The sequence below is a fragment of the Halyomorpha halys genome, unplaced genomic scaffold (assembly GCF_000696795.3).
Source record: "Halyomorpha halys isolate HHAL.00 unplaced genomic scaffold, Hhal_1.1 Scaffold1075.1, whole genome shotgun sequence".
Lineage (NCBI taxonomy): Eukaryota > Metazoa > Arthropoda > Insecta > Hemiptera > Pentatomidae > Halyomorpha > Halyomorpha halys.
The window spans coordinates 146052-163253 of record NW_027115455.1 but is presented as its reverse complement, the minus strand read 5'-3'; the positions used below and the strand labels follow the sequence as shown (position 1 = coordinate 163253).

General features: G+C 33.8%; 1 protein-coding gene across 7 annotated transcripts in view; it reads left to right on the top strand.

Annotated features, from left to right (window-relative positions):
• Positions 1 to 17202, top strand: part of PSR (Bifunctional arginine demethylase and lysyl-hydroxylase PSR) — a 100094-nt gene that overhangs the window by 25905 nt on the left and 56987 nt on the right. For all 7 annotated transcript variants that reach the window (XR_010844845.1, XM_014432554.2, XM_014432551.2 and 4 more), the window contains one exon: positions 9403 to 9599. Coding sequence is in view for 6 of the 7 variants with exons in the window: in XM_014432554.2 (XP_014288040.1) it covers positions 9403 to 9599 (197 nt within the window). In the remaining variant the exon portion in view is untranslated. The remainder of the gene's footprint in view (positions 1 to 9402; positions 9600 to 17202) is intronic.

The following is a 17202-nucleotide window of genomic DNA, read 5'->3' as shown; positions in this document are numbered from 1 at the left end:
TTATTGAATAAGTGTATAACATAGGATAAAAAGGAAAAAGAAATTTTAGTAAATGTTATAAGGTGAAGATAAAAATAAATAGATTCAATTTACAGCAATAATGAAAATTAAAAAAAATAAAAAACATTTGGGTGTCTACAGAAATGGGGTTAGACTGGGAGGGGGGGGGGAGTAAAATAGTTTTAAAGTCAGTGCTAAGAGCGTTTGATGAGGTTTAAGATGTGTCTATAAGTGAGAGAGATATTATCTTTGTCAGTTTTGAGGTTGACAATTGCTTCTTCAAGATTGATACAGAGGGCCTCAGTTATTGGGCGTTTTTGGTGGTCGGGAATGGTAGTGAGAATGGAGGCTCTGTTAAAGTCAGAAGTATAGCCTAAAGTCAAAGCGTGCTCAGAGAGTTTAGAAGCTATTGGTTATAGGAATTTATGGATGATTTATGTTGTGATATTCAGGCTTTTAGGTAGTTTTTGATTTCTCCAATGTAAACTGAGTTACAATTAGGGGTGAAACAAGGTATATGGTAAACTATATTGAAGCGGTATGAAAGGCTTATAGGGTTTTTTAAGTTGCTAAAAAGGTGGGAAAGCTTATTATAGGATTTTAGACCTAAACATAAGTATAAGTTGGGAATGGTAGATCGTAGTGATTTTTGTATATTGTCAGAGAGGATAGTTGGGTATGGTGTACCAATAAGTGGATAAGGAACCATCGGAATTTCTTAAATTTATTTAGACAAGCTGATCTCAATAAAAGTCGGTCTTTGAGATACAACCGAATTGATCGTTTCTGTCTCCCTTTCTTTTTTTCCAGTTTTTGTGTTCACAAACTTTTAACTGGTGCCAAAACCCGGAAACTTTTTATATCGGAGTATTTTTTTTTTGTTGTGTCTCCTTCATTTTTTTTTCCTCTCATTTTTTAAAAATAATGGCTGATAATGGGAATGGGATTGTTAAAAAAGTGGTTTTGAACCTGAGATCTTTGAATTAAAATCTGGTCCAGAATACACCTCCCATAGAGGGTAATCCTCCACCCCCAGAGACTCCTCCACTACCAGCAGTCTCTCTTGCAGAAGTACACGCAACAACACTAGAGTGGATCAAAGTGCGCACTGCAACCGCCCACCCAAGACTTAAGGAAGGGCGCTTCTGACCTTGAACGGTTCATCGGGGAAACAGGCCGAACTGAGCCACTTTATAAAAAGGGGGTGACCAACTAATAATCCGCATTGAAGCGAAGTCTATCGAAAATCTACTCGATAGTGAAGATGAGGAGGCATTAAAAGCAGCAGTCGTCTGCAGAGTGAAGAGGAGCATCCTCAATCAGATTCAGACAGACGAAGAGACACTATGGAGAGGTATCAAAGAACGATTAAAGAGGGCATTCGGAGTAGGACGGTGGATCCCAGAGAAGGACATATATATGATGATCCGGGAAACAAAGAAACCGAAACAGTCTAGTGGGCAGTATGGCACGTTATAACAGAATCACAAATAAACTCAGCGAGATGATGGAGACAATCCAGGAACAGGGTTGAATACCTATCTATGATACTCAAGATTCAGTTGGAAAAAGAACTGGGGAAGAAGGAGGAAAGAAATTTATTTACTAGATCTTTTTGTTTAGTTTGGTTTTCAAGTTGATATATTTTTTTAAATTTTAATTATAAAACATAAAATCAGATGGTGTGTTTGAGTTACCACCCTTAAAAGAAAGTTTAAACCTGCAAACCTGTACAATACAAAAAAAAAAAACTTAAAAGAAAAATTAATAAGATGAAGAGGGAAATCCTTTGGATTTCAAAAGAGTATCACCATTTTTTATTTATAAAAGCATTAATAATTTGGTCAGGGAGGTCAAAAATTTAAAAGATGGAACCCTACTAGTTTTTTCAAAGATACAATCTGAAAAACTTCTAAAATGTGAAGCAATATTAAATAAGGTCCCATTAAAAGCATGGTTTAACCACATGGTAGGTTAAACCAGAGCCAAGATGTCATATTTTCATATAGTCCTGATTTAAATTTTTGTACATTAGATGAAATAATAGAACCTAATTAAAATACTAAAATTTAGAAGAGGTTAAAAAACTAACACACTTTAAAAATAATGAAAAATACAATAGCAAAAATTAACTTATAACATTTATTAGTTCCACTATATTCCGCGCAAAATTAAAATAGGTTTTTATAATATCACAGTAAAACAATATATCAGATGCCCAATGAGGTGTACCCTTTGGATGTAATTTGGACACACTTTGTCGGTACTGTGGGAAAAATATACCTGAAAGAATACAGTGCGAAAACCCTTAAAATGTGTAAATTGTCCTTGTAAGCACGAGTCTTTTTCAAAAATTTGTCCAGTTTTTATTAAAGAAAAATAAATTAAGACTATACTGGAGAATGAAAAAATAACCTATGTAGCAGTGAAGAAAAAATATCAGTTAATACTCCCATTACCTACAGAATTAACTTTTTCTAATATTGTTAAAAATAAAAAAACTGTAAGTGTTCGCGTACCAACAGAAGAACAAGACAGAAGTAATTTTATTAATTAGAAGCCGTCAGAGACCACTAGTAGATCAACTCTATTAAAAATAAGGCACAGTGTGACTGTCGTCTATGAACTCCCCCCACTCTACTCTCCTCTCTTTCTCCCATGAATCCCTCTTTATCTCCTTTTATTTCCAGTTTTCCATCAACGCCTTCTCCAAAAGTCCGCGAAAAATCATGATCTTCCACCCGAAAACAGAACAGGACTGAGGAGGCTGAACCTCCCCCAAATTTTCCGAAGTCAACCTCTTTGGGAATAATCACTACAAACGAAATTTCTATTCCCCACAGTAGTACTGATGATTCACAAGGAGAATGGATGAAAGTCAAAGAAAGAAGAACAAAAAGTATAATACGAAAACAGACCCAAGAAAAATAGAACACAATAAGTAAAGGTTGATATTTACTTTTGCATTTTCTGTTTTGAATTGATGATGACTTCAGGATCCTCAAGAAGACCACTTTTCCCTTGGTTTAAAGATAAGTGTAAAAAGGCTGTTAAAGGACGCCGTAAGGAAAATGAAAAATTCCTAAAATGTATGATGTCGGAAAAACTTTATTGAATTTAAAAAGCACTAGGCTAGATGCAGAAATATATTCAAATGAAGTAAAGTAGAGTCATGGAAAAAATATATTAGTTCCATAAATGCCTCCACATCAGCTGATATATGGAATAAAATCTGAAAATTTACAAAAAAATCTCTCCCCTCCCTGTTACACTATATTGGTTAATGGAAAACTGAAAGATCAATTATTTCAAATATATTTTCCAACTTTTTTCCAAAATATATAATTCCACTACAAATGATATCTTTGATGTGATAATAGGCTATGACTGGATAGATAATAGACCTATATATTATAACCTCCCTTTTTTTCTAAGGGAATTAAAAGATACCTTAAATACCGTCAAAGGCACTACACCCAGATCTAATCAAATCCACTATGGCATGATAAAAAAAACTTCCTAATAACACACTAAAATGGCTGTTTGACTATTATAATCATGCCTGGTTCACTCTATAATAATCCCAATTTTAAAAAATGGAAAGCGCAAGTGGATGAAAACCAGTTACCGACCTATATTCCTTACAAACTGTGTCAGTAAAATAATGGAACGTATGGTTAATAAAAGATTAATGTGGATAACTTTCATTTATGGTTTGGTACATCATAGTGGAATTGAGATCACAACTGGCGTGTTTAGATCTAGTCCTAACCTTAGCCTGTGTTCTGAACCTGAGCTGCCTGCTTTTGTTCAGAAGGAAAAAAACTGGCAGTATATTATATCACTAAACTATACCCTCAAATGGATCACCCTACACATAAATACATATAAAATAACCAAAATTATCAAACTTCTTTAGAAAATAGACAAATTCAACTCTTCTTTTGGCAGAAAGAATTCTTACTACTATCGAGTTACTTACAGAAATACCTTTATACAAGCCGGAAGTCTATTACACTCCATGGATACACAGTTTACAAAAAATAATGCTTGAACTATCCCGATTACCCAAGTGTCATCTGCAGAATACAAAATCAAATTCTCACATTCTTCAAAATATTTCGGACCCATATTTAATCTATACTGATGGTTCGAAATCTGCCGACTACAGCATCCTCATTTGTGACAAACAACTCTTTGTTCTCTTCCTCCTTGGTGCGGGCTTCTGTCCAGGTAAACCAAGCCTCTCGATCCCGAGCAAACACCCTCATGGCATACCAGTTTTTTTCCTCTTCTCTCTCCCACTTTGGAGATGTAGTCTTTCCATTGTATTCTAGGTCTCCCTCTTGGGTGTTTTCCTGTTGGTCTAGCCTCAAAATATTTTCTTGGTTCCCCGTCTTCACCTATCTGACAGAGATATCCACACCATCTGAGTTGTCTCTTTTCAATGGTATCCTTTATAGTTCAATGCCAACATCCTCTCTTGTCCTCTCATTCTGTTTGCGATCCCTCTTAATTCAGCCTGCCACTCTCTGAAGGTATCTAATTTCCATTGCAGTAACTCTGCTTAGTTGCTTATCTAGTGGTACCCAGCTTTCGCTTCTGTAAAGGAGGGTATGCAGGTTCTACTTTGGGTTTATACAAAAACCAACATTTTAGAAAACCGGTTTTTGAATAGTAATTTTTCCAGAAAACCGGTTTCGAATTTTTATTAAAAAAATTTTTGCTCGAATATTCTGTAATTCGAACAAAAAATTTTAACAGAAAATTTAGAGTGATTAATACCAGTTTTTGACTGAAATTATTTACTGTTCAATTTTATTGATAGTAAAATTTTTTTATGCAATTTAGTAGAACAAAGAAATAATAGTTGACCAGGATTAAATAACTTTAAAAACAATTATTCGTTGTTTATGTATAATTTTCACATATAAGGATGTAAATATTTTTATAATAGTGAAACGTGTTATTCAGTAAAGGGTTCGAATAAATAAAAACAATATATTTTTATAATAACCATATTATTTTTTTAAAAAACAATGTTATTAGATACAGATGGATACTTATTAAAAACAATTAGAAAATATATAACTGTATTATATAATGTAAATTATAATCAAAGCCAAAAGACAAGAGTAAATAAAGTTTATGCATACATACTTATTAAAATCAATTTTAGTTTTAAAGACAATTAAGCAAAGGACCGAGTATTTTCTATCCCCGGGCAATTTTAATACAAATTTAAATATTCTATTTATTTTTTTGTTTAATGAAATATGATTTCAGAAAACAGAGTCACTTCTTCTGGTTCCTTTAAATATTTATAAATTGCCACTTCCATAGCATTTTTCACTAAAACATTGTCTGGCTCTTGAATATCGCTTTCATTACGTTTTTGAATATCACATTCTTCCCCTGTAGAGTAATCTTTATATAATCTTGATAATATTTGTCCGGTTAACTTAATAATGTCACTTTTCGTTGCTAATGGAAGGAATTTATTACAAGATTTTGTTAAAACAGTTTGAGAATTTTGTAAATAATGGATAAGTGTAACTAATACTCTTCTTTCTTCGATCCGTGCCTTTATAGCGTGTAATAATTTCTGACTAATTTTGGATTTCAAATTTTGTAGTTCACCCAGCAAAAATTAAATATACCGTCACTTGTTAATAAATTTACGTCTTGTCTACCTAAAGCTTCGGCTGCTAATTTTATCAGATCTAAAACTTTGAAGAGTTCTACAACTTTGTAATATTCTTCTTCATCTTCATTCCACATATGAGAAGCATTAAGGTCATTCAGAGTTAAAACAACACATTCTTTTAGGTGTACAAATCTTTCTAACATGGCCTCTAAACTATTCCATCTTGTTTTACAATCAAGAATAAGATTATATTCTTTCTCGTATTTCCGTTTCACGTGATTCTGAAGAATGCTATTTTTGACAGGGGATTTTCTAAAATATTTGCAAATTTTCCTTACTTTACAAATAATATTTTTATAATCATCCAATAATTCAGGAACAGGTAATTTATAATTGTTTATGTCAAGAGAATCTAATTCTTCAAAGTCATTATCAGATTCGTCATTTTCAGAATCCTCACTTGTAGGATTTAAATCTGTTTCCAATGGGCTTTTATTTTTATTATATAATATATCAGTAACTGCTAAGTGTATGGCATGTGAATAACACTGTTGATTAATCGCTGGTGATATGTGGCCAAATTTTTTCATAACAGCAGCACCATCATTTGTTGATTCAACAATATCGGTTGATAAATCAAGATCCAAGAAGAATCCAATTTTAACATTGTTTTAGCATCGCAAGTACTTGATATCGGAGCTAATCCTAAATTAAAATCTTTTTCAAGTTGATGTACGCTAATATTTAAATATCTTCGATTTCCTTTACCAGTCCATTCATCTATAGTTATAGAAAATTTTGCCCTTTATTCTTCATACAATTTAATCCATTTATAGTTTCATTTTTTATAGTTTCATAAAACTTATAACTAAGATTCATAACTCTAGAATTATTTTGTGGTAAGCTATAATTTCGTTGTTGCAATGACTCTCGTATGAACGAGCTATTTATTATGCAATTAATAGACAGTCCATCCAATGTAGCAAGCTTTGATACAATTTCTTCTAAACTAGTCCTTTTCACAAAGTTAAGAATACAGGGCTGTGTACTTATTTGTGAACTCGGGCTGACATCAGATGATTTTTTCTTGATTATTTTATCATGCACTCTTTTCAAATGATTATGTAGACTGCTTGTGCTTGATCCTTTGCAAGTAAGCATTTTATTGCAATAATACAACAGGCTTTTTCTTTTTCTACTTTTTTGAAATAATTACACACGTCTGACATTTAGGACTACAAAGATATAAAAAATATAAATAAAAATTTATATTTTTATAATATTAAAATATGTTACCTACTTACATTTTGTATAGTATCATCTATATCAAATATCGATCAATGGCACTGAACACTGAATTTATGAACTGTACATAAAGAAACCAGAAGACAAACTGATATAAAATCTAAATTAATTCATCCAATAGACAAAACACATCATTTCTTAGAATTATATCGAACCGATATGATTCCAAGAACCAAACCGCTTGCAACAGTGTTTTCATCAATCTGGGACATTTGTCATTTTCAAAAATTTTTAAAGTGTTATTCATATATTGAAAACCAATATTTTCTTCCAAAAAACCGGGTTTTAAAAACTGACAAACCCTAGTTCTACTCTTTGTGGAATTGGTTCACTAGGGAGCACGTCCCTTGGGTGGCGGATGGGGGACCCCTCTTAGAAGGAGTGATCTGAATATAAAAAATAAAGACCTGTGGACCAACAGGTATCCAGTGCTGGAGGGTATAACACTAGCCTACTCCTGAGGGGACATAAATGTTCGGGAGGCCAGTTGTACCAAGGATACAGGACCTGGGGTAATCACCGGTAGTGGAGTTTATAGGATTCAGAGAAACTTAAATTGCCTTGGACTTGAATGGACCCAGCGATTACGACACAGAGCTTGAAAGGGCATAAGATTTGGAACATGGAATATTAAAACATTGACTGGACTGGAAAGGAGGTGAAATTAGTGGAGGAGAAAGTCCTATTGGATAGGACTTTCTCCTCCATATACTAGGTATTAGCGGAAAAACAAACAACTCAACCCACAAAATAAAGCTCCATAGATTATATAGTCTTTATGTGAACTCCATGCAATAGCCTCCACACTCCACTTTTCCATGACAGTAACACCTACCAAGATAGTAATTATAACTGATTCTTTGAGCTCATTGAAAGCCCTAAAGAACATTTACCTGAAACATCTGACTATGTGACTTTCTGTATATGTACTAATATGCATGAAAATCGGAAAAATCTATTAACTTTATATGGGTGTTGGAAACTAAGAACTATAAAAAAAATGACTTAATCATGGACAACATCAAATCGTTCCGATCACAATAGCAAGATTAAGAGTAGGTCTTACAAAATAGGTTGGACTATAGACTATTAAATGTACATTAAACTATTACATACATTGATTATATTTCTTCTTGCTGTTGTTGTGAGATGATGGTACTGTTGCTAATTTTGCTTGTCCATTCTTCTTTCCGCCTCCCAGAGAGCCAGCAGATCCCTGGTCTCTTTCTTCTACTCCATTTGGCTGATGAAGGGATTGAGTGTAGAAAAATTCTTTTAACTTGTAAAAGTAAAGATGGAGGATTGTCTTGTCGCTTCTCTCGTTTTCAAAGTAATAGCCGTTGGTCAACTTGGCCAACAGAGAGCAGCACATTAGTTTGCAGTGCCTTATATATGATTGAATTTAATTTGTTCTGCGAGGATTCCCTCAACACCACCAATTAAGTAATGCTTCTAATTGTAGGGACAATCATAAATTAAATTATTAAAAACAAGCTTTTCTATTCTATTATAAAAGGACATTTCAAGCTTACAAAATTAGAATAAGCCCAGAAACACTAAACAATTGTGTTTGCTGACTTTAATCATTACTCAAACTTTAAATAAAAAATATCAACTTCTAATTATCAAACATATCAAAAGAGTGTTGAGTGATATGTGGCAGCCTGCTATTCTTTATAATCTACAACAATAAAAATGTTGCCATAGTTAATTTTTTATTATGAAAAGTTTTCAAAAATCTTAAAAATTAATAGTCTCCTATTTTGAAACTTATATATCTTAAGAAAAACTGTACTAGATTCAAATATAAATATTAATGAAGCAAAAATCTAAGAAACTGAAATGTTGATTTATTTTCAGGCATCTTGTTTGATTGAAAAATCAATCATTTGGATGATACGTATCAAAAACATATATAACAGGACATTTCAAACTATCTATTTCTTGACTGTTGCTGTGATGTTCATAGATGACTAATAAAATCACAAATCCTATAGATGACTAATAAAATGTATCACAGCTTTGCTTGGATAGTGGCGCATCTGATAAAAAAAAAGTTTTGGTTTTATTTTGAACTTGGTCCAAATATATTACAGTAGACAGAGGTTTCTTTTTATTCTGTAGTCGCTGTTTAGACTATCCCAAAGTTAGTATAGTAGTCAAAAAGTAACAACAGTATAAGGTATAATCAAAGTAATGAGATATATTCATACTTCACTTTTTTGAAACTCCAATCACTGTATTTTAAACTCATCTATTATATTCAAACTCTTTTTATTATTTTTATATAATTTTAGGTTTATATCCAATATATGAAATTGTGATATCACTACATACTGTTCTTGAAATTCAAAATATGTTAGTTGAATTTATTCTTCAAATTTTAAGTTACTTTCCTTTGAATCATCATTAATTTAATTTGTTATTTGAAAAAAAAAATTGTTTATTAGGATAGAAGAAGAAGTAAACTTTTGGAAGATTATGATGTTCCTCTTTATTTTAAAGACGACTTATTTCGTCTTTGTGGTGAAAATCGAAGATCTCCTTATCGTTGGTTTGTTATGGGACCTGCTCGTTCTGGTACAGGGATCCATATAGATCCACTAGGAACATCTGCCTGGAATGCTTTAGTTCAGGGTCATAAACGGTGAGAATTTTTTTTTTTTATTGCTTTGCAATTATTAAATTGTTCTCATACAAATTTTGTTTATGCCTACAAAATATGTCAATTGATATATGTATATACTATAAGTTTGTCAAGTTGTAATATATATATGTATATATTTCAAGTTTGTCAATTGATGTATGTATATATTATAATAGTAATAAATAAAATTTGGTATTCCTTTAGTAGTGACTTTATTTGTTAGATCAGTAGTTAGAACTGGTATTCCTTCGGTATTATGATTTCTATCCGATGCTTATACATGGAAACACAAAGTGTCCCAGTATACATGTTCATCCCCCCTTAACTTTTACAATTTTTGTTTGATTTTTACTGAGTCATAACTAGAAACCTAATTTTTGTACACTAACAAACCAAAAAACCTGTAGTAAAAACCCAGAATGTGCATTAAACACCCAAATTCTGTAATAATCAACTTTATTATTTAATTTATAATAATTATATTGGGAAAGTTTATCTAATGTTGTTTGAATTAAATTAAATGCTAAGTAATCTCCACATTTATGTAAAAATACATTTAAAAAACTAAACTACTCTGATTAAAAACTTTAACTTTATAATTGAAGAGCTCTAATTATAAAATCTAATTAATTGAATTTAATGATTTAATATTCTTATTATGATGACTGGAAAAACTCAATTTTCAACTTTTTGAAATTTCCTTAATTTTAAGTTGTTTATTAAATGGTGTATTTAAAATATTTTTCCTAACGAAATTTCCCATTTTTTCTAAAACTTCTCATAGTATGTTCTCTATGTAGCTTTTCAATTGTGTATTTACATATGAATATAACATTAACTAAAAAAAAACTACCACATAATAAGTCAATGTAAAAAAGCTTTAAGTTTGATTAAAACGATTAAAAAGATGGGGGTGTTTAGTGTGAATGGTTTGATAGTTGAATGGTTTAGTGTGTCTGTCCAAGGTTATAAAACTTGATGTATTACGTAAACATATATTCATATTGATCAGATCAATCAATGTGTTTAATTTTTAGTTAAAATAATATAAATAGATGCAAATATTGTACTTTTCAAAATTTTGTTTAAAACATTAACAATTGTTGTGTTGCCTATCACTTAATATGTATTTTGATTAAGAAAATGAACATTCCACTCAAACAGAAGTAATAGAATTGATTTTATAGCAAGCAAACATCGCTTGCTCTTTTGTCAGCAAATCCGGTTTTTAAATTGTTAATGCATTCATTGTGTTTTTTTAAGAGAATGTAACCTGCATTGTTTTCTACAACAGAGTTGAATTTTTTAACAATAATTTTTCCTTTTTGTTTTCTATTTTTTAAAGGCTATCTTCAAAATTCTCTCATATTTCTATTTGTTTATTCAACAATTGGTAATAGCATTCTAATTGAGTTAATGCCTGCAGCAAATGTGATTTTATGAAAGTCAAATTAGACATTAATGACATTGAATATATTTTTGCACTTTTTTTATTGACTCCAAGTCATTTACGAAAATTTGAATATATTATAATTTTCTGTATAAAATAAAGCAGTTCCCAACCTTGTAACCACAGGTTCTGCTGGAAGTTGATATTCCATAAAATTCTTATATTTCTCTATCTGTTGCGGGGATTTTATGTCTAACAATATCTTTTTATGGTTATTAACCAGCTTGTTCACTGCTCTAAAAATATTGCATACTTTATAATACTCTACTTAATCTACACTGATGACATTTTGTTTGAGTAAATTTTTTCAAACTTTGTCCTGTTTAGCTCAGGTTTATTTGTTATCTAGGTGTTAATTTTTGATAAGATACTTGTTCTAACTTTCGGTATTTTGTTTAAGTTTTAAGTAACTACCTAAAAGTAAGACTGAAAAGTGAAATTTCCACTGATCACAACAATGTATGACGGAAGAATGAAGGGCTAGAGGTGGAGTCGAATCTTCAAGTTTAAATCAATAACAATACACATTTTATATAAAAAGAAAGTTTATTCTCATGATATTTTTCATAGTTAATCGCTAGTTGATACTATTCCAAGATTATTTATCACTTGTGTTTATTTATTCTTTTTTGTAGGTTGAATTTGCCTCTTCATGTGTTAATTAATACATTGTCTTACCTTAAATTTGTTTATTCTAAACTATTAAGTTAGGAAAAAATTAATTTAATTAAATTAAAATAAATAAATATTGGCATACATACCTTTATGTGTACAATATGGGCAATTAGTTTCAGCGCTAAATATTTGTTAATGCGACAAAAATAAAAATCATGGAATTAGCTTAAAAAGAGTAAAACCAACCACCGACAACCTTTCAAACCCAAGATCAGCCCTAACCCAATCCTTCCACCCATGTTTTTGTCTATCCCTCTGACATATGCCATTCGGCCTGGCACTTCTTAGTTTCCTAGGAGTTCGTTACTAAGTCCAACAGCTTTGCACACCCATTTTTTCCACCACAATGCTATTATCTTAATTATATTTACCTAATGGTTGCTGGTTACGTTGGAAGTATAAGCTATAATAGAGAAACTTGTTTTCCTAATGAACAATAGAATATCATCACTAAAGTCTATACTACACTCACAAGTAATTAAGCCACATACTTTATAATGACTTTGTTGAAGTACCAATGTACTTAATAAGTATATTAGCAGCTAACCCACTGAAAAGTATTCCTTTAGTTTCATAGTTAAGCAAAGTGAAATATACATATTAACCTTAAAAATTAAACAACATATGACAAATATTGTGTGCCAACCAGGGCTCTATGGTGGCTGTAGTTAGAAATACGTTTTACCCATGCCTAATTCATGCTTTGGACCGATTTCTGGTTAGAGTATGCTTCTTCAACACTGAGATGACCATTTCCTCCTTTTCCAAGTAAATAAAAGAAGTTATTAGATGGTGGTCCCATCTTTCTTATTGGCAATTCCATCTCCTGTAATCTGGTATTTAACTCTCAAATCTATAATTTAAAGCGTGTATGATCAAAGTATTAATACCTTTAGGTTTCAACCTCCCAGAATTCTTGAGTTCAAATTGCTGCAACTTTTTAAAAAATATTTTTAGATATTTTTGATGCATGCTCTCTAACAATTTTGAGGTACTGGTGCTGGTAAAAATGGGGGATGAACAATCCTGGCAAGTGGGCCTATTGGTCCTTTTTGGCATCCCCAAGACCAACCAATAGAATGGCTCTTTTATGTATGTTATTCATCTATATCGAACCTTTAGGATTTTCTAATGAAATTTAAAAGGGACACCCAATCTATACAGGAAGCCTCATATCCTGTGATTCTATCAGAGTCTAGAAGCCTATATGTTAGTGATGCATTTAGATTTTTTTAAATCTTGGCCTGTCTCAGCCTTATACATTCCCTCCACTCCTTGCCTGCTTTTTTCCATGTCCAGTCAAGAACTACTTTTCTCTTATGCCTTTTAGAAATGGCTAGGAATGGTTCTGGTCCAATAGGAGTGTGCTCAGCCCCGTTTCTAGCAAGCTGATAGAATTACCTGTTATTCCCTTATATCCTGGAACCCACACTAGCTGAAGCTTCTTTAAAAGCAGGCTAATGATTCTAAGGCTTGTTTATACTCTCTTACCTATGTAGAGGTGACCCTAGGTGACTCCAAGGCTTGAAGGGCCGTCAAACTATCTGAAAAGATGGTGATGCCATTCCTTTCACACCTAGTGACTTCAAGGCATGAAGCTGCCGACAAGATGGCAAACACTTCTGCCTGAATGACAGTTGAGTGTTTGTCTAGTAGGAAGTTTAGTTCTATGCCTAATTCTTCTATGTAAACCCCTGCCCCCGTTAGTCCTGTCGAATCCATTCTCGATCCTTTAGTGAAATAGGGCAGATAATCTCCTGGGGTTTCCACTAAACCCTGTACCCAATCCTCTAACTTTGGGTGTAGGTAACTAATCTTGGTGTCTAGATCAAGTGTTTTATCTAGTAGTGGTGAGCGGTATTGTAATAGTGGTGAGCGGTATTGTAGTAGTGGTGAGCGGTATTATAGTATTGGTGAGTGGTATTGTAGTATTGGCAACTTGCTTTCCACCACTTTGACTATTGTCGTGTGACCGGTAATTTCTCATGTCTCTGTCCAATGTCTATTTTCTTTCATTCTTGGATAGGCTAATACCGCTTCCCCTTTAATCAATAAGTGGAGCAATATTAAGGAAAGCTGGACTTCTAATGGCTTAGTCAGTGTTGTGCGAAATGCCCCAGTTATGCCAATACAGGTCATCCTCTGGATTGTATTGACCATTCGCACATGTCCACCACACAATACTTCCATAATGAATTCTCGGTCTTATTATTGCTGTGTAAATCCAATGCATAACTTTTGGGCTGAAACCCCAGGTAATGTCAACATCGTGTCTTGCCAAAAGGCAGCACTAATTTTTCTTTCAATTTTTGCCAAATGAAATCCCCAGTTCAGTTTTGTGTCCAAACTAATTCTGATGTATTTTACATTTTGGCTTAATTGGAGTTGATTGTCAAAGAAAATCTGGGTTTGAAATGTACCCAATTTCCTCTTCCTGGTAAATAGAATCAGCTCTGTCTTTGATGGGTTTACTAAAAGCTTCATTTCAGTACACCATATCTGTACTACATTACATGTGACTTGCATTAGTTCCATGATGGTACTCATGAACTTTCCAATAATGAGGATCACTCCACCATCAGCAAAAGCTTGGGCGGATATCCCGGCATCCTCAAGTCTTCTCGGTAGGCTATCCATAACTAAGCACCATAGCAACGGTGAGATGCAAATCCACTGGGGGGCATTCAATTACTGCCTGCGCCTGTAGCCTAGTTCCGTCTTCCAAAACAACAATTATTCTATTATTAAAAACAAATCTGACCCAGCTGATTATCGCATTCAGGGCAGAAATGTCTAATAAGGCTTTACAGACTGCCTCAGCCCTTGTTTTGTTGAATGCCCCTTCTACATCGAAAGGATCGGAGTCTTAAGGCGGACTCCTTTTGTGATAAGGCCTTTTCAATCCTCCCTACCAAGGAGAGCAGAGTAGTCTCAGTAGATTTTCCTAGAGATATGCTTGCTGTCTTAGATGAAGGGGGTTGATTGGTAGCACCTTGCTTGTAAGAAAAACTGTCACCAACTTCTCCAGGATCTTAAATAGGAAGGAGGATAAACAGGTCGATATGCTTTGGCGACACTATAGTCCTCCTTCCCAATCTTAGGAATGAAAGCTATTAATGATTTCCTCCACATCTCTGGTATATATCCCAATACTAGAGAGGCTGTGAGCAATGCCCTAATCTGAGGGAGTAGGACATTGAGTCCTTCCTTGAGCATGCATGGGAGAATACCGTCTGTTCCTGGGGCCTTATATGCCTTGAGCTCGTCCACAGCCCACCTGATGGCCTCATCCATAACGATAGACTCTGCTAATGCCCAATTTTCTTCATTAGCCGCTCTGAGGGAATCCATGGTTGGAGGATGGTCTAATGTTCTATGCTGGCAACCTGAAAAGTTTGTCTCCATCAAATGGGACAAGGTTTCCTCTAGGCTGGAGGTCCACTTCCCATCGGGTTTCCTTAGTGCACCTAATGGCTGTTGACCATTGCTTCCTAATAACTTAATTAGTCGGGAGGCTTCCTGCGTACTTTCTATGTTACTGCAGAACTTGCACCAGCCATCTCATTTATATCTTCTTAATTCTCTTTTATATTTATTAGAGACTCTTCCGGAAATGCTTGTTATTTTTCAATTTCGAAACTGCTTAGCTCACGCCTTCTATCGAATAACTTAAAAATTAGAATTTACAAAACTATTATCCTTCCCACTTTTCTTTATGGATGTGAGACATGGCCTCTTACAACTAAGGGATGAACAGCGTCTTAGGGTTTTCGAAAATAAAGTATTGCGAAAAATATTCGGACTGAAAAAGGATGATTTAACAGGAAAATTTAGAAGATTACAGTACTCTAAATTAAGGAACTTACACCCGGTAAATATAATTCAAGTTATAGCATTGCGGCGTGTAAGATTGTAGGGCTTGGTGTCGAGCGGATCCCTAAAATGTTAATAAGCACTGAACCTACGGATAAACGTCTGAGGGGTAGATTGAAACATAGATGGGAGGATTGAGTTAAAACTGATTTGGTGGAATTGGGTTTGGAGGGGCGTTGCTGGAAGGATGTATACAGAGAGCGTTTGGTGGTATCAACATCGAACCTTCGGGTTCGTTAAACCTTCATTATTATTATTATTATTGTCAGTTGTTCTCGCTATTGCGGGTTGAATATCTGAGGTGGGAGACCTAGAAGTCCAACCACCTTCATATTTTAGTTGATTTATTTTTTAAAATATTTAAAAATTTTCATACTATACATGCAGTGTCTAAAAGAACTGACTGTTGAGCCTCTCTCAGCACGTCTATAGGCACCCCCAGACCATTCATGCCTGCCACTGTTGTGCCTCTGTAAATATTCAGTATCAGCCAACACTCCACATCCACCCGTGATATGTTGGATTGATTCCAACGCTACCGAGCATAATGACACTTATCCAGTGCTGTTGCGTCTTTTAGCACATGCTTCCTATATGATCTGGTGGCAATAACCTGATCTTGGATTGCAACCACGAATCCCTCTGTCTCGGAAAATAGCCTTCCAGCTGTTAGCCATTCAACTGATCTTTCTTTGTCTATGGAGGCTTCGTTCAGTTGGCTGTAGAATCTCCCATGCAGAGACTTGCTTTTCCATTCCGCCAGTCGTTCCTTTTCTGACACAATGTTCAGTTCATCTGCTTTGCTCAGGTTCAGTGCAGTCTGACCATAATCCATTGTAACGATTGCCTGATAAACACTAATGGTTTTTGAATGGAAATATTGTCTTAGGGATAATTCTTGCTTGTGGCACGCTTCTTCAATATTTATAAGTCCTCGTCCTCCTTCTTTCCTGGATATATAAAGTATGGATTTGGATGATATGGGATGGTGGACCCGCTCTAGCGTGAGTGTCCTTCTTACAAGACGGTCTATATCTTGTAGGCTGTTATTTGACCACTGTAATATACCAAAGCTGTAGCTTAGCGCTGGTATGATCCAAGGCCTTGATTTTATATTTTCCAGAAAGTTGAATCTTTAATATTTTCCATAGTCTCATTGTTATTAGCTCTTGTTTCACATCTTTTCAAGCTATTTTAAGGTGCTGCTGGATACCTAAATATTTATATTGTTCTTTGGCTTCTAGTAGTTCCCTGATGCACTCATCTTCATTTATCAGCAGGTTCTGGGCACTGACCACCTTTCCCTTGTTCACATGCAGCACCTCACTTTTATCAAGTCCAAATGACATGCTTATATCTTTGGTATAGGATGATAATATTTCACTCATACTTAGTAATTGTTGAGGTGTAGATAGTTGACCGTAGATTAATGCTTGAAGAAGTTTGTCGGGGGGGTGCGGTCAGCAAAGAACAACATAAATAAACAAAACCATATTTATTTATATTATGCCGACGTTTGGTCTTAATCAGGGCTATAGAACAAAAGAGATAACAACAACATTTAGAGTAACATACAATTGAAAAGGAATAGTATACAAATAAATT